Raw genomic sequence first — 21,637 nt, 5'->3', positions numbered from 1 at the left:
GAAGAAAAGTTTGGTTTTATTTTCGGCACTAATGGCTTAAAAACATTTTTTAGCAGCTAGAAGAACATTTTTTAGCAGTGAGAATCATATAGTTAGTGGTGGTTATCTCTGGACTACCGCACTAAGAATACGTTAAAGTCGTGTAGCAAAATGTACGGCTTTAATTTATGATAAACTTATATCAATAGTGCCGTGTGTGCTTGCTTTCCATGTAGACTTTGCATTGTCTGTGACCCTCGCGATTTACTCATCAAACGTTTGATGCCTCTAATAGTATATATCTGTTGGTTTGGTTTGGTTTTGAAAAGTAGCAGAAAGTTCCGATGCATCTATATTTGTTGTACAATTCCACTCACCCGCCAAATCAGTCCACTTTCCAGCTGCCGCCCACCGGAAAGAACGAAAAATGGAAAATAAAAAATAAAAAAAATCCGTCCTGCTTCAAAAGTCTCGCTACCTGCTCCTTTGTTTTGTCATCGATCCCTAAATTGGATCGCAGTAGGTTAATTGGAGTAAAGCAAAGCCACCTACCGATCCATCCTCCTCGAGCAGTCTCGGCCATGGAGTCCGTGTCCACGCGGCGATTTCCCCTCGGCAGACAGTCCTCCCTCGCTCCTCCGGATAGCGAGGAATCGCTGCGGTCGGAGGTCATCGACGATTCGCAGGATCCTTCCGTGCTGGATTTCGACTCCCACATCCGGCTCATGTACCTCGCCAGCGAGGGCGACCTCGCAGGGATCTGCGAGTTCCTCGACTCCGGCGGAGACGTCAACTTCGGCGACATCGACAGGCGCACCGCGCTGCACGTTGCCGCCTGCCAGGGGTTCGCCGACGTCGTCGAGCTGCTCCTCCAGAGGGGCGCCAAAGTTGACGTTCAGGATCGGTGGGGTAGCACGGTAAGTCATTTACTTCGGTGCTTGCTCTCGGGATTGAATTAGGGAAATCATTAGCGATTTTCGACTCCAATAACATCAAATGTAGAATATTTGTCCCCTCCTGGCATATTTAAACAAAAGTTTGTAAAAGATTGTGTATCTTCTGAGTGAGTTTGAAGGGGAATGTAGCATCTTTAAGTTCTTTTTTTTTTATACTGCATCTTTAGCTTATTTTTCTAACGATGTTTAGCCAACCATTAACACTATCCTAATGATGACATCTTCATTCGATTAAAACAATGTGAGAACTTAAGTTAAAACTTAAGAGGAGAAATTGATAATTATTGCAAATCAGCTGGTTCTATTGGTACTTTTATTAAAAATAAAAAAATACATATATATAGAACCAGAGGAAAGCACGACAGATCATTCCACGGTCGTTTCTGTTTTCCCTTCACAGGTCTTTCTCTGCCCAAGCATTAAATATTGTTTAAGTTCATACATTCCTCATTGTTTGTTTCACTTACAGCCCCTTGCAGATGCAATGCATTACGAAAACCAAGAAGTGATCCAGATTTTCGAGAAGCACGGTGCTAGGCTTCCGGTATGTCATGCATATAAAATGACCATTCTGGCTGTGTGTTTGCCACTTGGTGAAGTATTATGTTAAGAATTGTTGTTTTATGTGTGTTATAAAGATTGCCCGTGTGCACACTAAGATTGCTCAGGAAGTACCTGAATATGAGATTGACCCTAGTGAACTCGATTTCACCGACAGTGTTTTCATAACTAAGGTATTAAGTATGCTCTTTCATTAGCAAATACATCTTCTTCCACTATGAATAATAAAATACTACAGGTCTACTTTCTATTTTGAATACTCAAATCTCTGTTATGTTGCTCTTTTCAGCAATTTTACTTCTTTGTTTGTAACTCTTATCAAGCTCTAATTGCATGAATTATCAATACCTAACAAAAAGCAAGGTCCTAGAAATAGGATTTTCTTTCTGAATGTCTGCCAATTCAAATGGAGTAACACACTTAACTGCCACTGCACTGCTTCATCCTGGCTTGGGGCTCTTATGGATTGTTATTGATCTGTCAACTTAATAAAGCTCTTCCACAAGCAATAAATCTCTCCTTGCCAATAAGATTCCTGAAGAATGTGTGTCTACTTCAAGAGATTAAGATTTGTCTGATCGGCCCTTAGCTTCACTTTAGAGGAACTAGTAGCTCACATAAGAGGATTACAACTTCTTACTGTTTTGAGCCCACTTATTTACCGCTCATCTTGATACTCCAGCCTGCTATTTAACTGATATATTCATTCTTGTTCACCTTCAATGAACAAATTGTATCTATTTTGCTGAACAAATGCCCTTAGTTTGTATCGCTTAATTTACTAAGCAATTGTATTTGCTTAAATTGATTTAGTGATATTTGTCTTCTCTAAACATTCCTTTATGAATTTATTTTTCAGGGCACATTTCTTTTAGCAACATGGCGTGGAATTCAGGTTGCTGTTAAAATGTTTGGTGAAGAAGTCATGACCAATGAAGATAAAGTGTGGGTTGGTCCTATATTACTTAATGAAATTTCTATTTGCTAAAATTACAATGTTTTGTGGGGATATTAGTACCTTGGTTTCTGGAGATACACATATAATTTTCAATTAGATTTTCCCCTCTTTTCTACAGGAGTGCGTTTATTGATGAGCTCACCTTACTTCAAAAAATAAGACATCCAAATGTAGTGCAGTTCCTAGGAGCTGTTACTCAAAGTAGTCCAATGATGATTGTCACCGAGTATTTACCAAAGGTTTTTTCTCGACCTTCATATATATTATTCTTGGTATTGCGAGTATATGCCATATGAAACTATCTAATTGTAGTTTTTACTTCATTCTACTATGGCACTTTATCTTATGCCCTTGTGGTGCTATGCCATGCTGACTAGCTGTGGCGTGATAACATACTATGTTTGGTTTTTGCAGTTATTTTCAACCTCTCTTTTTCTGTGTTTTTTGAGTGTTTGTCATGACAAACTTTCCTCACCAATCCAGGATCAATTTAGTTCAATTCTTTGCTTATGCAATATGCAGGGTGATCTTCGTGCTTATTTGACTAAGAAGCACCCAAGTCAGAGGATTGCGATCAAGTTTGCACTTGATATTGCTAGGTTGGTTGGTAATAAAGAATGGGTTAAGCCTAAATTATCATTCTTGTTAAGTTAATAGTTTGATTCTTTTCCGTTATCTAATATGTGAAGCAAATTTCAGAGGCATGAATTACTTGCATGAGCATAAACCAGAAGCCATAGTTCACCGCGATCTTGAGCCATCGTGAGTGATTGCATAGTCTTGTCTTTTCTTTCCTTATACACAGAGTTCAGCTTATGTTATCATGTTGATTTTTAATTTAAATAAGATTTCATTTGATTTTTTGATTTATCAGAAATATCTTGCGGGATGATTCTGGACATCTAAAAGTAGCAGACTTTGGAGTTAGCAAAATGTTAAAAATGACAAAAACTGTAAGGGAGGATAAGCCATTAACTTCTCTAGACACCGCATGTGAGTACAATTGTGCATCTATTATCTCATTAACTGTTTTTTTGGCTTACTTTATTATTCATTTCCTTGAATAGGCAGATACATCGCCCCAGAGGTCCTCCGCAATGAAGAGTATGATACCAAAGTTGATGTGTTTTCTTTTTGCTTAATTCTGCAAGAGGTAAAATTGTTTGTCCTTTTATTTATTTATTTTTTTGAAAAAAAAAATCCAGCAATAATACCACTTGGATAAATAAATAGTTTTGGACTTTGACAATTGTAACAGTGGGTCTTTCATTAATAGGACTTGAATCCTTTTCTCTCTCTGGCTTCTTCCATTAGGGCTTGCCTTCTCATGCAACATACTAGTTGTGTCAGTGATTGAACTGAGTATTCCCAAATTTACATTTTTGTATTCCCAAATTTACATTTTTTTTTGTACAGATGATTGAAGGATCCCCGCCTTTCAGTGGCAAACCAGATACCGAAGTGCTGAGAGCATATGCCCGTAAAGAGAGGCCAAGATTTAGTGCTCATAAAAAGTACTCTCATGGACTGAAAGAGTATGTCTTCTGCTGTCTTTGTTGCTAGGATATTATTGTTTATGTGCTTACATTCAGCATGTCAATGGACTTTCATAAAGGAATCCCATTTAGCTGATGAAAAATTAAGTATTTGATAATAAAGACCCATTATCAATGACAATCAATGGCTAAGATTATGGCATAATATCAGCAGCATTTATTCTTACCTATTAGCTGTATATATTCTTAACTAAAATAGATTAGGAGTAATGACTATATATATTCTTACTTAAAGTAGATTAGCGGTAATTAATGTAATTGCTGTAAATAATTTATTATCTAAAATAGGTTGTACTGTAATTCTTATTTAATGAAGATTGTCAAAGAAAGGGGCACGAAGCCATTTTATCAAATCTTGTCATGGTATCAGAGCTCAGGTTCTAAAATTCATAACTGAATCTTCGAATCTTTGTCAGTTTCTTTTGCTTCTGTGTTAACGAAGTTTTCTGGTTTGCTGTCATTTTTTGGGTTGATTAATTTTTTTTGATCAACAACTTTGGCTTTGCGATTTTATTTTGGAAGAATGTCTGCTGAGAATTTTCTTGGAAGAATGTCTACAGAGACTTTGGCGCTCAAATTCACAGGAAAGAATTATGCAGCTTGGGAATTTCAGTTCAGAATGTTTCTGAAGGGAAAGGAACTTTGGAATCACATTGACGGGCGTGCTCCTGCTCCTAAAGAAGGTATAGAACTTAGTCAATGGGAGGCAAAGGATGCTCAAATCATCTCTTGGATTTTAGGTTCTATTGAACCTCATATGGTGAACAATTTACGTTCCTTTAGTACGGCTAAGGAGATGTGGGATTATCTGCAACGCATATATCATCAAGATAACACTGCAAGACGATTTCAACTAGAACTTGAGATTGGTAACTTTAGTCAAGGTAATCTCCCTATTGAGCAGTATTATTCTGGATTTATTAATCTGTGGAGCGAATATTCTGGTCTTATCTATTCAAAGGTACCTAAAGAGGCTTTAGCCAGCCTTCAAGCAATTCATGAAGAAAGTAGACGCGATCAATTTCTGATGAAACTGAGACCAGAATTTGAAGTTGCCCGGGCCGGATTACTGAATCGAAATCCTGTCCCTTCGTTGGATATATGTCTTGGAGAATTGTTGCGTGAAGAACAAAGAATGGCTACACAAGCTGTTCTAGGTTCGTCCAAGGAGATATCTGAGATTGTTAATGTTGCTTATGCGGGTCAAGTGAAGAACCGAGGAAAGGGACAAATGCAGTGCTATAGTTGCAAAGAGTTCGGGCATATTGCTCGCAATTGTGGTAAGAAATTTTGCAATTATTGTAAACAGAATGGACACATTATCAAGCAATGTCCTACACGCCCAGAAAATCGACGAGGCCAAGCTTTTCAGGCTGCTATCTCAGATCCTACCACTATCAGTTCTACATCCATAATTGCTGACACAAATCAATCTTTTGCTACTCCAGAAATGGTTCAACAGATGATCATCACAGCATTTTCTACTCTTGGACTTCATGGTCAGGGTAAGATTGTTTCTTCCCCTTGGTTTGTTGATTCTGGGGCATCAAATCATATGACTGGATCACCTGATTGGCTGCATAATCTTCAGAAGTATACTGGTAGACAAAATATTCAGATTGCTAATGGTAGTAATCTTCCGATTACAGCCATTGGTGATATTGGACCTTCTTTTCGTCATGTATTTGTCTCTCCTGGATTGTCTACTAATTTAATTTCTGTTGGGCAGTTGGTGGATAATAACTGTGATGTAAATTTCTCTCGCCGTGGTTGTCTTGTGCAGGATCAGAGGTCAGGGAAGGTGATCGCGAGGGGGCCTAAAGTGGGCAGATTATTTCCATTGCAATTTAGTATTCCTAGAACTTTGTCTTTGGCTTCTATTGTTACTGAAAATAAGGCTGACGTTTGGCATAAACGATTGGGCCATCCAAATAATGTTATATTGTCTCATTTGATGAAGCATGGTTTTCTTGGCAACAAAAATCAGTGTTCTTCTAATAATTTCTCTTTTGATTGTTCTGTTTGTAAACTAGGAAAGAGTAAAATATTACCTTTTCCTACTTATGGTACTCGGGCTAATACATGTTTTGAGATTATACATAGTGATGTTTGGGGTGTTACTCCTATCATTTCACATGCGCAGTATAAATATTTCGTGACATTCATTGATGACTATAGTCGTTTCACATGGATATATTTTTTGCGTACCAAAGCTGAAGTGTTAGCTGTTTTTAGAACTTTTGTGGCTTATATTGAGACTCAATTTTCCACCTCCATTAAGGTTTTACGATCTGATAATGGTGGTGAGTATATGTCACATGATTTCCAAGCTTTCCTACAACAGAAAGGCATTATATCTCAACGATCATGCCCTTATACCCCTCAACAGAATGGGGTGGCTGAACGGAAGAACCGTCACTTGCTAGATATGGTTCGCACTTTACTTCTAGAGACATCAGTTCCGCCTAGATTTTGGGTGGAAGCTCTGTCGACTGCAGTTTATCTGATTAATCGGTTACCATCTCAACAATTGGATTTTAATTCTCCTTACTTTCGTCTTTTTGGTATTCAACCTGATTATCATATGCTTCACACTTTTGGATGTGTTTGTTTTGTTCACTTACCTCCACATGAACGCCACAAGCTTACAGCTCAATCAGTAAGGTGTGCATTTATGGGATATAGCACTACTCATAAAGGATTTTTGTGTTATGATGCTGCCACTAATCGACTGCGGGTTTCTAGAAATGTGGTTTTCTTTGATCATGAGTACTATTTTCGGCAGCAAGATCTCCCTTCAAATGGCGTTCTTCTTCCTAGCTTTGATGATATATCTCCCTCCATTGAGCGTTTTAAACCTGATTTTGTCTATCAGCGACGACAAACCCCTTCATCGCAAAACCTTCCTGACCCTGATCCAGTACCTACTTCAGTGGCTCCTCGAAGATCTAATCGTATCAGTCGTCCTCCTGATTGGTATGGTTTTTCTGCTAGTTTAGCTGATATTATGGTTCCTACCTCTTATTCTCAAGCCACTAAACATGTATGTTGGGAGAAAGCTATGCAAGAGGAACTTCAAGCTCTTCAAGAGAACCATACTTGGGATATTGTTCCCTGTCCTACTGGTATCAAACCCATTGGGTGTAAATGGGTATATGCTATTAAACTGAGATCTGATGGCTCACTTGATCGATACAAAGCAAGGTTGGTGGCACTCGGAAATCGACAAGAGTATGGAGTTAATTATGATGAGACATTTGCACCAGTAGCGAAAATGACAACAGTCCGACTTGTTCTAGCTATTGCTGCTTCTAAAGGCTGGTCATTACGACAGATGGATGTTAAGAATGCCTTTTTACATGGGGATCTTAAAGAAGCAATTTATATGACTCCACCACCAGGATTATTTTCTACACCCTCTTCTGATGTTTGTAAACTAAAAAAATCACTCTATGGTTTAAAACAGGCTCCCCGTGCTTGGTTTGATAAGTTTCGATCCACTCTTATTCACTTCTCTTTTGTCCAGAGTCAATATGATTCATCTTTGTTTCTTTGCAAGACTGCTAAGGGAATTGTTTTGCTCCTAGTATATGTTGATGATATTATTATTACAGGGACTGATTCTGATTTGATTTCTCAACTTCAACGGCACCTTCAAAGCTCTTTTCATATGAAGGACCTGGGTCCTTTACGTTATTTTTTAGGCCTTGAAGTGAACTCTACAACAACCGGTATTTTCTTAAATCAGCATAAATACATTCAGGAGATAATTACATTGGCAGGTCTTCGAGATGGTCGATCTGTTGATACTCCTTTAGAAGTGAATGTTAAATATCGTCGTGATGAGGGTGATTTTCTTACTGATCCCTCCTTATATAGACGTTTAGTGGGGAGCTTGAATTATCTAACTATTACTCGGCCTGACATCTCTTTTGCTGTCCAACAAGTTAGTCAATTTATGCAGGCCCCTCGGCACCTTCACTTGGCTGCTGTTCGTCGCATTATTCGCTATTTGCAAGGCACTTCTACCAGAGGTCTTTTCTTCCCTATGAATTCTCCTATTCACTTGGTTGCATATAGTGATGCTGACTGGGCTGGTTGTTCTGATACTCGACGTTCAATTACGGGATGGTGCATGTTCATTGGCAACTCTCTTGTCTCTTGGAAAAGCAAGAAACAAGATCGGGTGTCGAAATCCTCCACTGAGTCAGAATATCGTGCTATGTCCTCTGCATGTTCTGAGATTGTTTGGCTTCGAGGGTTGCTGGGTGAGCTTGGGTTTCCTCAAATGAAACCTACTCCGCTTCATGCAGATAATACTAGTGCTATCCAAATTACAGCTAACCCAGTGTTTCACGAGCGCACCAAGCACATAGAAGTTGATTGTCACTCTATTCGTGAAGCATATGATGCCCATGTCATTTCTCTGCCTCATATCACCACTATTCAACAACCTGCTGATATATTTACTAAAGCTCTCTCACGACAACGACATCATTTTCTAGTTACCAAATTGATGCTTTCTGATCATCCAGCATCAATTTGAGGGGGGATATCAATGACAATCAATGGCTAAGATTATGGCATAATATCAGCAGCATTTATTCTTACCTATTAGCTGTATATATTCTTAACTAAAATAGATTAGGAGTAATGACTATATATATTCTTACTTAAAGTAGATTAGCGGTAATTAATGTAATTGCTGTAAATAATTTATTATCTAAAATAGGTTGTACTGTAATTCTTATTTAATGAAGATTGTCAAAGAAAGGGGCACGAAGCCATTTTATCAAATCTTGTCACCTGCTAAAAGACCTACATTCAGAAGTATAATTGACCGTTTGTTGATTATACAAAACCAAATTGGTCAAAAACAACGATGGAAGGTATTGCCTTTTTTCTCATGGAGTATTTTCTCAGATAATCTAGAAAATTGACTTTAGCTAGAAAATTTCGACCTGTCCAATTTGTTTCATGCTCTATCTCCATAGTCTACCAGTGCAACTTTCCTTTTGTCCAAGTCAGTAATTTTTCACCTACGATGACAAAACGGTTGAAGAAAAACTAGTTTCACCAAGAATTGAAAGCTATATAAAACAACTGACTTCGTGATACTTATGAAACTGCCATATTCAGTAATTAAGGCATAGATTGCTTCAGTTCTGTCTGATATTTCCTCAAACTAGTTTTTTGAGATCTCATTCATATGACTTGTTTATAATCATTTTAACTTTTTTAAACAGGTGAGACCCCTAAAAGTTTTCCATAATCTAGAAGCCATGTGGAAGAAAGATAACTCAAACCGTAGTAGCCGTTCATCTCGTTCAACTACAAATATCGGATAGATGGAAACAATAGCTCAGCAACACAAAATACTACATTCTATGAAATTAAATGGCAGGTTTAGTGGCATGATCTAGTGGTTAAATAGCAAAACAAAGAATGGCGCCTTTTATCTTGTTCAACGCCTGTCTGTTGTGAATACTAGGCATGGATTTAAACAAGTGAATAATCTAAATAAATTGATGTATACCTTTCAAAAAATTGTACTACCAAATCTTACAAGTTGGTTGCTTATGGTTGTTTTTCAGTATAACCATGGAAAGAAGAAAAGAAAGTCGATCTGACAAGTAACCGATGAGTTTTTAATTTGCTTTTTAGTGGTGGTTTTTTGCAATCATTTAAATTTGCACCTTACGGCTGCTTTGTGTTTGCCTCTCGCAAGCTACCTTCGGCAGAAGCATGCAATTTGAGGCTGTAGTCCCCGCTGAGACCTGACCGTCGAAGAGGCTTCAAGATCCTTCACGAAATCATTTTTTAGCTCGTCTCTGTTGTCTTTTTAGAGCAAAAGTGGATTTCTTCCACAGATGCCTATAGAAGAAGAGGATTGCCCCTTCTGGCGATGCCCTTGCACTCCTCTGCCAGGAACAACGACGCAGCGACAAGGTAGAGAAATTTGCTCTGGTGGAGATCGAACAGCGATGATTTCCGCCCAATTCTTCTTCCTTCCCCTTGTTTTCTTTTCCTCTTTCTTCGATCTTCTTTCTACCGGATAAAGAGAGCTTCGGTGATACTGAATGAATTCTTTGGCTTTTGGCAATTGGTTATGTTCAGATCATTATCATTTACCTATATTTTGTAGCTAAAATTCGAATTGTGACAGCAAGAAGTGATATCTTATTGTGGCTTTGGTTTTCTGAAAAACATGAAGTACCTTGCCTGGAATTGAATACATACAATTCGTTGCAGTTTTGTTAATATAGTCTCCTCCATCGTTTTAGAGTTGGAAATACAAGATTCAGTACTGTCAAAGTAAAGCATTTACAGGAAGGATTATATTTGAAATTTAAATCTTTTTACGATAATTAACTCCACTTAGACTTTTTTAACGTGACACCGGCTTAAAAGGTTTTTATATATATATATTTTTTGGTTTAAACCTTTTAAAATAATTTTGAAGTTCATCGAAATACAGCATTGAAACCACCCGGAAAAAACGCTGAAACTTGAATCGAATAGAAATTTGGTCCCAATTGGTCAGTCAATTGAGTCTTTTTAGACGATTTGGTCATTAAGCTACACTTATTCAATTTGTCTAGAAGCATAAATATGTCAACTTAAGTTTTTTATGAGTATTTAAAAAATAGTGCAATCAGTTGAAATCTAAAATTTTTATCCTATATCATTTCAAAAGGAAAAAAAATATGTGAAATTCCCATTTGAAACATGAAAAAGTACGACCAAGCAAATTGCCCATAATATTTATCCAAGTGCATGTAGGAGCATTGAAATGGTCTCAACTGAATATTCAGTATGCAAATATGCGTGACCCAACAAGTGCAATAAGTGATTGATAGTTATAGAGGCATCCATATAAAATATACAAGGGCAATCAGTAAAATGTATGTGAAACAATTAGTTTAGTGCATTGATCATGTGTTGAATAATGGGTACAGCAATTGGGCAATCAATCAAGCTTGGAGCTAATAAAAACAAAGAAAAAAAAAAGGAATTGCTGATCAAGAAGCACTAGGTAACTTCAAAACATCTAGTAATCTCTTCCTGACACAATTAAAGACAAAGCTTACATATCTTATCTGATGATATAAAACTCTTCCCACATCAGGATAGATATATCATAATATTTATACTGCAATGAATCTACTGAATAGCAGCAATTGAGTAAGTCCAAAGCTCTACTGCTTAAAGCAAATGAATGTAATGATCTCGGTAAGCTTCAGTTAGAAATGACCTTATTTGGCTCAAACACATACTTGATAAGAGATTCTTTGATGGACAGCAACTCAGGGAACTCATTCTTCAATTTAGTGGCATCCAGTTCATTATTGCTTCGAGGTGCAACTATGACTTTGGCCTGTTCTTCCAGCGTGAAGTTGGTCCACTTGAAGCTGGGGTCAATGTAGCTCTTGTACATCTCTAGGATTTCATTGTGGCTCACCACACCAGGATTTGTAAAGTTCCATATGCCCCTGCAGTTCCTTTTTGCCATCTCTATTGAAATGGGCAAAAGTTCATCCAATATTGTCATGCTATTTGGAATGTTCACAACCTTGTTATAACGACTGATTTTTGTGATGAAATTACGAGGGTTGCTAAGGTCAGAAGATATAGGCATTCTGACTCGAAGGGTGCATACATTCTCATATTCTTTCAAAAGCTCTTCAACCTGCATTACAGACAGAACAGAACTCAATTATTAGCTGGAAGAAATATACAATGGAAATTGATGAGAGATAAAATGAAAGAAGGAAATTACCATTGCTTTAGTCTTTGAATAGAAGGAACCAGTAAAATTTGGCTTGTCTTCTTCCTTAAACCCAATGCCAGAACCTTCAGGGTGTTTGGCATCGTACTCAAATATACAACCAGTAGCATAGTTCATTAATAGTAAACCATGCTCCCTACAGACATCTGCAAGTGTCAAAGTCCCCACGACATTTGTGCGAATCGTTTCCTGCTTATGTGATTCACACCAGTCAACATTAGGCCTACCAGTCACACCAGCGGCATTAAAAACATGCGTTGGCTTCACATTCTGAATATCCAACATGAGTTGAGAACGATCTTCCAACCGTCCCCTTCCATATTCATATTGAATGCCTTGTTTTTCGCATAGCTTCCCCAGAAGACCCCCAATCCATCCAGTTTTACCATATATCAAGAAGTTCAATTGTGATTTCTTAGGAGAGGACGTACTGCTCCTTGGGGTAGGAACCAACATTTTGTTCTGCTTATTACTGTCCATGGACTGAGAAAGCAAGGACTTGGTTTCTTCAGAACCATCAAACATGCCAGGCATCATTAGCATTCGTGGATGAGGCAATAATGCTCCTGAAACATCTCCCCACCAGTCTGGATTGTTCATGTACCATTCCATAGTCTTCTTGAGTCCGTCCTCCCAGATGGTTCTCTCTGACCATCCTAGGTTCTTCAGCTTCTGATCGTCCAAAAAGTATCTCTGATCATTGAAGGGTCTATTCTCCACGAACTTAATGACCTTGTCAGAGTCTAACGAGAAGAGTTTGCAGATGTCCTTTGCCACATCAATCACTCTCCGTTCTTTTTTTGTCCCAATGTTATAGACATGCCCAACCTCCCCTTTGTGCAGAACAACCTCAAAAGCTTCTGCAACATCCTCACAGTATAGATAGCTTCTGACATTACAGCCATCTCCATGGATAGGGAGTGGCTGCCCCCTCATGGCCAAAAGGATAAACTTAGGGATCAGTTTCTCTGGAAATTGGTTTGGCCCATACACATTGTTTCCTCGGGTAGTAATCACAGGTAAACCATATGATCTTCCATAAGCCATAACAAGCATCTCGGCACCAGCTTTTGTGGCTGAGTATGGGTTTGTTGGCAACAATTGCGACGCCTCATGGTTTCCAACCACAGCGTCTTCATCGGTCTCTCCATAGACCTCATCGGTGCTAACATGGATAAACCTCCTGATCTGGCCAGTGACCTTGCAGGCCTCGAGGAGGACGTGAGTGCCATAGATGTTGTTCTTAGTGAACTCGAAGGAGTTACCAAAAGAATTGTCAACATGGGTCTGGGCTGCAAAATGCATGATGGTATCAATGGACTCCGTGATCAGGAGATAATTGACAAGGTCAACGCTCCCAATGTCACCCTTCACGAACTTGAAGTTAGAAGATGAACGCGATGGGTTCAGGTTCTTCAAGTTGGAGCAGTAATCAAGCTTGTCAAGAACCACAATCTTGTACTCTGGATAGTTACGGACTAGGCGGTTTGCCACATGGGATGCAATGAAGCCTGCAGCCCCAGTAATGAGGATGTTCTTGGGTTTGTATGACGTCATTTGTAATCGAAATTCTGCACAAAAAATCAAAAATTTGTCTGAACAAGTCGTATCCTTAATTTCAACGAACAAATTTGCAGTGATAAGGAACACTAGGAAGGTACCAATAAAAAAATGTAGGGGGACGAAAACTAGAGCTCAGATCGGCTGCAGATCAGCCAATAGAGTTCCAAATATTTTACGGAGAGGATGAAAATCGAATCTTTTTGATGAATTATGCGTCTCAATCATGTAATAAGAAAGACAGAAGCATGCACCAATTATAGATCCAATACTAGAAGGTCAATTAACACAACTAAGAACCAGGAATGATATTAGGAATTATCAAATTGTGCAAAAAAGAATCTATCGAGTTGATCGGTAAAAATGTCCTTAGAACCACCACTATTATGATCAAAAGGGGTTTCCCGGGCCACTAATGGGGATCACTGCATTACTCATAACCGGCAGAAAATTAGTCGGACATGAACCATCGACGACAAATCTGAGGAAGAATTTATCCGATCTAGATCGCTTGCCCTACAATCAAAAGAAACAAACTACGAAAACCGAATCCAGATCCGAGGAAAAACGAGATGCTTTTTGGATCTACAACCACGAAAAAGCGCACCTTTCCAGTGGTAAAGGGCGATAACCACAATGAACACCACTCGGAAAACCTCAAAAAGGCAATCGAGGGATGGATCGGGAGCAACAACTTACAAAATATGAGGCGCAGAGCAATTGTGAAGAAGACGCTTCGGTCAGGAAGAAGAGGAAGTAGGCAAAGAATTGAATGGTGACCTCGGCGAGAACCGTGGAGAGGACGAAATTGGGGAGCTTCGAACGCGGAGAAATTGTCGCGGAGATGGATAAAGCGAGTGGCTGTCGGTTTTACGAAGGGCAAATTAACGAGGGAGAGGAAGGCAAGTTGGCGCGAGAGTCGAGGCGCCTGTCTCGATTGGTTTCTTAGTCGGCAGTTGATTGATATCTGTCTAAATTTGAAGATCGATCCAATCTAACTATGAATATTCTCGGATCTCTTATGTATTTTTTTTTAAATAAAATTTATAAATTTATAATATTCAATTTATCATTGACGAACTTAATTATCAATCGTTGCCCCCCGGAACAAATTAGCTCATCGTAGAAGTGAATGGGATGGGAAGCACGTGCATTCCCCACCACCAAAGCTCACGGAGCAAGCCAAGGATGGCCTTTCCAAACCGAAATCAAAAAAATTCCAAACAAACAAATTTTTAATTGGCCTATTAAAAAAAGAAAATAAAAGAAAAACGCTCTTCACAATTCTGAATTATCAAAAGGTTTTTTCAATAAAAATGGAGTTTAATTAGTTGAAAGTTATTATAATAGGATATAACCTCAAGGACATGACAACTTGCGCCCTGCAATGAATGCAGAAGCCACCGCCACCGTCTGCACCGACGCGTTTCTAGTGGAAAGGGGTTTATTTATTTGGGCTCTTAATGGACTGGACAAGACCCTTTAATGGGCTTAAAAGAATTTGACTCTCTAATAAGCCAACAGTTGTTTTTCTTAATTTCCTCCCTTTACTCTTCTCTTACCTTAATTACTCAACTGTTTCATGTAGAACGAACAAATTCAGTAGAGTAGAAGCGAATGGAGATTCACAATCAAAGATGGAGACGACGTTTTACATCCTTTTCAACAATTTAATTCCAGGGCACTCTCACAGAGACATGAATGTGTAATTAGTCGTGGGAGACGGCTCATCTCTGATAGTGAAATTTGAACTGCTCTAAATTGAAAACATATTTTGGAGAAAAAAATTAGAAGAGATGATTTATTTAAGAGAAAAATATCCAGATTTTTTCCCCTTTCATTTTCACAATGGAATGAATTCGTCAACGTTATTTCGTGAGAACACGTTTTCAACACTTCGACTCTCGTTGGAGTCTTAGATAGCGAAATATATTCCCCCTAGATTTTGTCCTACACAGCAATATTCCACAGAGAGCCACGAGGAAGCTCCTCATCCACTTCAATCTTTCCACTTAGTTCGAGATTTAGACAGCGAAATCAGATGAAGCCGAGAATTTTTTGTGTTTGAAAAAAAAAGATGGATGCGAATAAATTGATTGAAAATTTGTTTTATTTTGAATTTATGGATGAATGGATGTCCTTCATTTAGCTTCTTTAATTGGAATAATAAATCAAAAGGTAAATAATTAAATTTGATAAGAAAAAATGGTGTTTTTTTTCCTTTCATTTTATCTTAATTTATTTTTATTAGCAAACTTTAATCGTAAATAAACTTTAGAAAAATTATCAATAATTTATTTATTTTCAATGATTAAAAATATATAATTTCATCTGTCTTACATTAGTCATCTTTTTAACTTATTGTGTAAGAAAAACTTGATGCTTCTAATCTGTCAATAATTATGTTTAGCATAGAGTTAGGCCTACAGCTAGATTACACTGGTGCTATAAAACAAGACGAGCTGAATCTTCAAGAATGTTTAATAAGATTACTAATTAAGCTAAATCCAAAATTAACCAAGCTTTCCTGGGACAGTTATTTAAGCTTGTTTTTTTTTAAGTTTAAGTTTAGTTGGTTTAGATATTATTAAATCCTTAATTTATATTTATTTAATTATTTTAAGCTTTTATATATTTAAAATTATTTTATTGATTTCTAAACTTAATTTTTATTCTTTGTAAGTTTATAAAAGTTTTTCAAGTATTATGATTTAAAACGTTGTTGAAATCTCTGATCAATATTAAAAAAAAATGATAATCCCAGTAGCCACATCTCTGAGGGTGGTCGGCCCGGTCCCACGGAAATTTCTCACCGACTACCAGGGTAAATCGGGAAGCGCATACGGCGGTCAATCCGGATGCCTAGCATCCTTTTGATTGCGTTCTCCATTTGGAGGAAAATTCCTACAAATACGCCGTAGCTGGGGATCGAACCGCGGGTCCTTTGAGTTACAACTCGGATGTCCTACCGTTGCACCATTGCCCCCGGGGACTCTGATCAATATTAACGAATATATATATATGTGTGTTTAAATTTACTCACACACCTTTAATTTACTCTAATATCAACGTAGATTACACTCTAATATCAACCCAAAGTCGATCGGCATATATAGCAAAACTGAAGAGAAAGCCTCAAGGAGGTCGCGAACATCCACCATCCCTCTCAAATCTCAATTCACACCGCTTCCACTGCCACCGTGCGATGCATGCAGGTAGAACGTCAGCATGGACGTCCGGAGCTTGGCGGGCTGCTGCCGATCGGATACGGCGGTGGCGAGGAAATCCATCGCCGGCACTAGGATCCTCTCCGTCGACGTCCCCAGCCATTTCGACTGCATGTACTTGTGCTTTCTCCACGGCGCCATGTGCATCTTGTTGTCCTTCATGCACTTCTTCGCCGAGGCGTACACGATCTTCACGACGCTGCGGAGCTTCTCCGCCTTGCCGACGAAGATCTCCGGCAGACACATCACCAGGCGGTTGTATTCCTGGCTGCTTCGTGCCATCTCGAACTCCGCCCGGAAATTTAGCTCGATGACAAGCCTCACGGGCCCCTTTTTGCTGCCCCTGGTTTCCATCTTCACGTCGATGTACGTGTGCTCCCCTGTTGGTATCAAAACAGAGCAACATCAGCTATTGTTGATTGTTCTTTAATTAATAGCGCTACAAAAAAAAAAAAATCAAATACGTAGAGACGACAAAGAACAGGATTCATATTTAGACTACGATATATTTTTTTTTGTTGGCAATCGAGATATTTATCAGAGCATTGGACTGAATCGACGTGTTCGACTTAGAACTGCACAACGGAGAGCGATTATTAATTAACCTGGAGGAATATCCGGCGATCTCTTCCATTTGGACTTGCACACAGCGCTGTCGTATCCGATCTCATGAAGCTCTTTGGCAATGTATGCTAATGCGCAATTCCGGCATTCTTTTGCCATTCTACTGGAGCAAGAGCACACAATGCCATTCTCTTGCATCTTGCCTACTGCATCCTTTGTTCGCTGCAGTAATTTAACCTCTGCAGAGCTGATCCGAGATAAAGCTTCCTGTAACATATTAATTTCAGAAACGATTAGGACCATCACTCCAGAATGTGGGGAAAAACTGTAAATTTACTAGAAAGGATGTGATTTTCGTCCCCTTTTGTTTAAAAAAAATCGAGGACCTACAGAATAATAAAATAAACACAAAATTTTCCCTTTGGAGAAAGGAGAGAAGAGAGAAGAGAAATCTACAGATTTTGTCGAGAATTAATAGAAGAAAAGACTTACATAAAGAAGCTGTTGCTGCAATGCCCAAAAGGCCTCATTCTCTGCGGCGTTTTTCTCACAAGCCCCCTCGTCGTCGCCACTTTCGAAGGTGTCATCGCCGCCCCTGCCTCCGTGAGAGCTCCCGTCGGAACTCTCGCCTGCGCCCTCCTCCAAGAAGCTGAACACCGTATCCGACAGGCTCATCCAGCCATCCTTCGCCTCCACGCCCATGTCTCCTCCCCTCTCCTCTCGCTTTTGCCTATGCCCTTTTGGATTTGGATGGCAACTCCGCCGCTCACCGATGGCATTGACGGCCCCTGCGAGGTGCCTTTTAAACACGAGCCGACGCCTGGGGGGCCCACGGAGACACCGTGGCCGAACGGGACGACATGAACAGCTCGATTTTCCACGCTGCGGGCTTTCATTGGCTGCATTTGGTCGGTGGGCCTTCAACGGGTGCACCGGGGTTGAAATCACAGCGCGGATCCACGTCAGGCGCCCACATCCTCCGGCTCAATTATTGACATCCTTATCCTTTCTCGCTATTTCTCACCCACTTCTCCGCGTCCGTCTCCCTTTAGTCCTTGACAACCCAGACACCATTCATTGAACGCAGACCCCGGTCAAAGAAGAGACTGATGGGGTCGGTCTTGTCCGCAAATGAGAAGACTGGCTTTCCTGTTTGGTGAACTGGTTGGGACAGACGAAATTATTCCGCTTGGTACGGTGTTCTGGGAGAATATGCTTGCGGTATCGAGCGTGAAGGATCACCGCATCGCACCCGAAGGAATATCTTCTGCGTGATGCTCTGTGGCTGTCGGCTGTTGGTTCGGTCATCTCATCCGCCCGTTGTTTACATTAACACCCACTGGATTTCGTTTGTCCGATTTATCAAAATGCACCTCGGATTTTCAATATTTTTATATCGAAATAAAGCGAAGGTATCTCTTCGTCTATTTTTCAGATACAAAAAAAAGGAAAAAAAACCAGGATCACCATTATTTTTCAAGCTTGATTAAAAAATTTTCGTAATTGTCACAATCATCATTCCAATCATACAATAGTATTATTGAATAATTTATTTCAAAACATGACATAATACTGATGCCATAAAAATTTCTAAAATAAAAAAATAAACTAGATCAATTATCTTGGACCAAAAATACAACACTCACAAATATTTCATATAATTTTTCCCAAAGTGTGCCAATTATCTTTTCAACATATAATTTATCATTTAGGTTGAGATCTTATCCATTAATTTACGTTATATCAATCAACATAAACAATAATGTGGCTTGATAATATTTTCTTTACTTCAACGATGTATATCGTAATCGTCAGCGTTGTCAAACTAATTACTTTCTCGTCGTTAATGTTCCATGCACAATAATTATAACTTAACTGAAAAAAAAATCAAAATATTTTTTAATTCAGTTTTAAAGAATTACATGTCACCGGATCTTTTCATTGTGAAAATTCATTTTAAAGGAGGTTTTCCTCCTTTTCGCATACCCTTGTGTTTAAGCCCTCATCAATATATATATGATGTTTTTAAAGTTATAATTTGAATTAAAAATTGAATTCTTTTACTTCTTTTATAAAATTCAAAACTTTATAATATTTTAAAAATATTTTTAAAAAATTATAATTTTAGATTGCATATGTTCAAAGTTTAATCTCTAAAATTGAATTTTGGTAATAAATTCTGAAAATCTATATTTCAGTTTTATAGGAATCATATTTATAAAATCCTCTTCAAAATAATCACTGTCGATTTTATGTCATACGTTTTACAATATATATCCATAATTTGTTTTATAATTTTCCAATATACAAAAATATTATTAAATGGCGATATAATTAACTGTTTAAAAGTTCATAAAACTTTAAATTTAAAAATAAAAAATTCAGCTCTCTCTCTCTCTCTCTCTCTCTCTCTCTCTCTATATATATATATATATATTATAAATGTTCACCTTAAAAATCATTGCATTATTTATAAAGACACAAAATAAGGCGCCGCTTTAATAATTTTGAAAAAAAATTAATATTCGTTTGATTTTAATTTTTCTCCAATCATTTCGCTATCGACCATTTGGCTATATCGACCATTCCTTCCGACACAAGATTCACACAAGTCACACCTTAGACTTGGTCTAGTGGACAATGTGCATTCACGACGCGGCACTTTTGAGAATCTCACCTCTTATCACAAACAGCTCATGCGTCATATCAACTAATGATAACGACTGCGAGAGTAGCATAATAATTGAGGAATAAAATAGCTCAATGATATATCATAATTAAAGATATCTATCATTTTTAAAAAATATATTAGGTTCTTATCCTCAATGTCACTGGGAAAGAGACTGCTAAGTGCTAACTCAACAAGGCAAACCACGAGAGTGTTTATCGAAATGAGAATAGGAGGAAAGGTTTAATATATATGCATATTCCCATCACACAGACAGACATCTGACCGCCAGAATGGTGCATGCGATGCGAGGTCCATGGCATCTGAAGTCACGTACGTCGCGCCTTGCAGAACGATAAGGTTTAGGCGGAGTACGTATATAATATTGGAATTAATTATATATATATTTTGCCCGGTAGTGGTAATTAATTACGAAACCGAACCTCTGTTTCGCTGGCAGAGACGGAGAAGAGGATTGGGATGAAGAAGGTTTGGTGCATGCACGACGCGTCCCTTTATTAGTCGAGGACGACTATGCATGTGGAGAGGAACCCCACGGCCGGGGTCAGTACTGGTTATGATTGCAAGACGACGTTGAGCTAGTTTTGGATTCATCTATTAATTAATTGATCCGAAATTGAAGGTGTGGGGAAGTGTGTGCCATGTGGATTGGATTTGGAGGCTGGTCAGTCCTTTCCCGACTTCCAATCGATCGGCCCTTTCAAGAAGACGGATGAATAGATTATATTGTTAACTGACACGTGGTTGGACAACGCGGCGGGGAGCGCCATGTTTCGTCAATATCGAACTACGTTAATAATTTGAAGAGAAAACAAATTATGTATATAATTCTTGTAATTATTAAAAAAGAGAAGATAATGTATATATATATATATATTAAAAGATCGGTTAAACCTAATTTTAAAAAATTAAATATATAATTAATCATACAAAGTTAATATTAACGCCAATATATCTCTTTCCTTAATTATGAGATTTCCCAATCTCTCTTTCCTTAAGTATTAGATCTTTCAATTCTTTTCCCATAATACTCTCCCTCATCAACATATTAAGTATCGAAATATCGCCGATAGATCGAGCAACTTCAATATCAATAAAATATATATCATAATTGATCGAGGTCCTTGATACAAAATTTGATGTGGAAAAACTTCTTGAAGACATCGGATTGCGTTATCATCATTGCTGACTATGATCATATCATCCACATATATAGATGAGTACAACTATGAAGGCATTAATAGAAATCTTTGTGAAAAGTGAGTAGTCACCTTGGATTGAAAACAATCAACTTGTTGAATGCTTTTAGAAAATTTATGAAATAAACTCCGTGAAACTTGTTTAAGCCATATAATGATTTATTGAGTGACATACCATAAGTGTCTCCCCCTTCCATGAAAATCGGAAAGTAGTTGCATATAAACTTGTTTAAGCAAATCACTATAAAAAAAAGTGTTTTGGACATCCATTGGGGAAATGACCAATTATGAACAGTAGTAATAGAAACTCAAGAATGAACTGTGGTCAACTTGGCTATAGGTGTAAATGTTTCTTTATAATCAATCTCTCTTGTTGAGTGAAGCATTTTGCCATCAATCGGGCTTTGTACATGTTAATTATGCTATCCAAATTATGTTTAATTTTTATACCCATTTTGTACCTGATTGGGTGATGACCAAAGGGAAGTGGCATGAGTATCCAATTATTATGTCGTTCAAGGGCAATTAATTCTTCATGCATAACTTCCTATACCATTTCGGATCTAACATTGCCTGCTCTTAAGTCTCGGGTTTCACAT

At 38.2% G+C, this 21,637-nt stretch overlaps 3 protein-coding genes and 1 pseudogene across 5 annotated transcripts; 2 read left to right on the top strand and 2 right to left on the bottom strand.

The window, feature by feature from the left end:
- Nucleotides 1–497: 497 nt before the first annotated feature.
- LOC141836467 (serine/threonine-protein kinase 12-like) lies at nt 498–9,680 on the top strand. 2 transcript variants are annotated; one of them, XM_074723978.1, is made up of 13 exons: nt 501–896; nt 1,405–1,479; nt 1,574–1,669; nt 2,356–2,441; nt 2,573–2,693; nt 2,977–3,053; nt 3,154–3,216; nt 3,329–3,447; nt 3,522–3,607; nt 3,871–4,003; nt 7,091–7,105; nt 8,817–8,899; nt 9,257–9,680. In XM_074723978.1, the coding sequence occupies exons 1-13, from the start codon at nt 561–563 to the stop codon at nt 9,356–9,358; spliced, it is 1,392 nt and encodes a 463-aa protein (XP_074580079.1). In that variant the 5' UTR covers nt 501–560; the 3' UTR covers nt 9,359–9,680. The 2 variants fall into 2 exon arrangements, with proteins under 2 accessions (XP_074580073.1, XP_074580079.1); XM_074723972.1 differs by lacking the exons at nt 7,091–7,105; nt 8,817–8,899; nt 9,257–9,680 and having other exon boundaries at nt 498–896; nt 3,871–4,060.
- LOC141836483 (uncharacterized) lies at nt 4,601–5,818 on the top strand. The gene is made up of 2 exons (XM_074723989.1): nt 4,601–5,515; nt 5,740–5,818. Exons 1-2 carry the CDS (start codon nt 4,630–4,632, stop codon nt 5,748–5,750), a joined length of 897 nt encoding a protein of 298 aa, XP_074580090.1. The 5' UTR covers nt 4,601–4,629; the 3' UTR covers nt 5,751–5,818.
- A 1,234-nt stretch (nt 9,681–10,914) lies between the features above and the next one.
- On the bottom strand, nt 10,915–14,226 carry LOC141821442 (trifunctional UDP-glucose 4,6-dehydratase/UDP-4-keto-6-deoxy-D-glucose 3,5-epimerase/UDP-4-keto-L-rhamnose-reductase RHM1). 2 transcript variants are annotated; one of them, XM_074708875.1, is made up of 3 exons: nt 14,059–14,226; nt 11,791–13,370; nt 10,915–11,700 (listed from the first exon to the last, which is right to left on the bottom strand). In XM_074708875.1, exons 2-3 carry the CDS (start codon nt 13,354–13,356, stop codon nt 11,251–11,253), a joined length of 2,016 nt encoding a protein of 671 aa, XP_074564976.1. In that variant the 5' UTR covers nt 13,357–13,370; nt 14,059–14,226; the 3' UTR covers nt 10,915–11,250. The 2 variants fall into 2 exon arrangements, with proteins under 2 accessions (XP_074564976.1, XP_074564983.1); XM_074708882.1 differs by lacking the exon at nt 14,059–14,226 and adding an exon at nt 13,967–14,052.
- A 2,221-nt stretch (nt 14,227–16,447) lies between these two features.
- Nucleotides 16,448–17,929, bottom strand: LOC141821458 (uncharacterized; annotated as a pseudogene).
- Between the last annotated feature and the right edge of the window lie 3,708 nt (nt 17,930–21,637).

Source organism: Curcuma longa, chromosome 1 (genome assembly GCF_044706935.1).
Source record: "Curcuma longa cultivar G26 ecotype Majalengka, Jawa Barat chromosome 1, ITB_CL_G26_1.1, whole genome shotgun sequence".
Taxonomy (NCBI): Eukaryota; Viridiplantae; Streptophyta; class Magnoliopsida; order Zingiberales; family Zingiberaceae; genus Curcuma; species Curcuma longa.
The sequence above is the reverse complement of the archived record's forward strand: the minus strand, read 5'-3'. Positions and strand labels throughout refer to the sequence as shown.

What these genes read in the sequence shown, in the direction of transcription:
- LOC141836483 (XM_074723989.1), top strand. Translation starts at nt 4,630, where the DNA reads ATGTTTCTGAAGGGAAAGGAACTTTGGAATCACATTGACGGGCGTGCT.
- LOC141836467 (XM_074723978.1), top strand. Translation starts at nt 561, where the DNA reads ATGGAGTCCGTGTCCACGCGGCGATTTCCCCTCGGCAGACAGTCCTCC. An exon ending in AGGATCGGTGGGGTAGCACG is followed by an intron (nt 897 to 1,404) that starts GTAAGTCATTTA and finishes TTTCACTTACAG; the next exon opens with CCCCTTGCAGATGCAATGCA. An exon ending in CACCGCGATCTTGAGCCATC is followed by an intron (nt 3,217 to 3,328) that starts GTGAGTGATTGC and finishes TTGATTTATCAG; the next exon opens with AAATATCTTGCGGGATGATT.
- LOC141821442 (XM_074708875.1), bottom strand. Translation starts at nt 13,356, where the DNA reads ATGACGTCATACAAACCCAAGAACATCCTCATTACTGGGGCTGCAGGC. An exon ending in ATTCAAAGACTAAAGCAATG is followed by an intron (nt 11,701 to 11,790) that starts GTAATTTCCTTC and finishes TCTGTAATGCAG; the next exon opens with GTTGAAGAGCTTTTGAAAGA.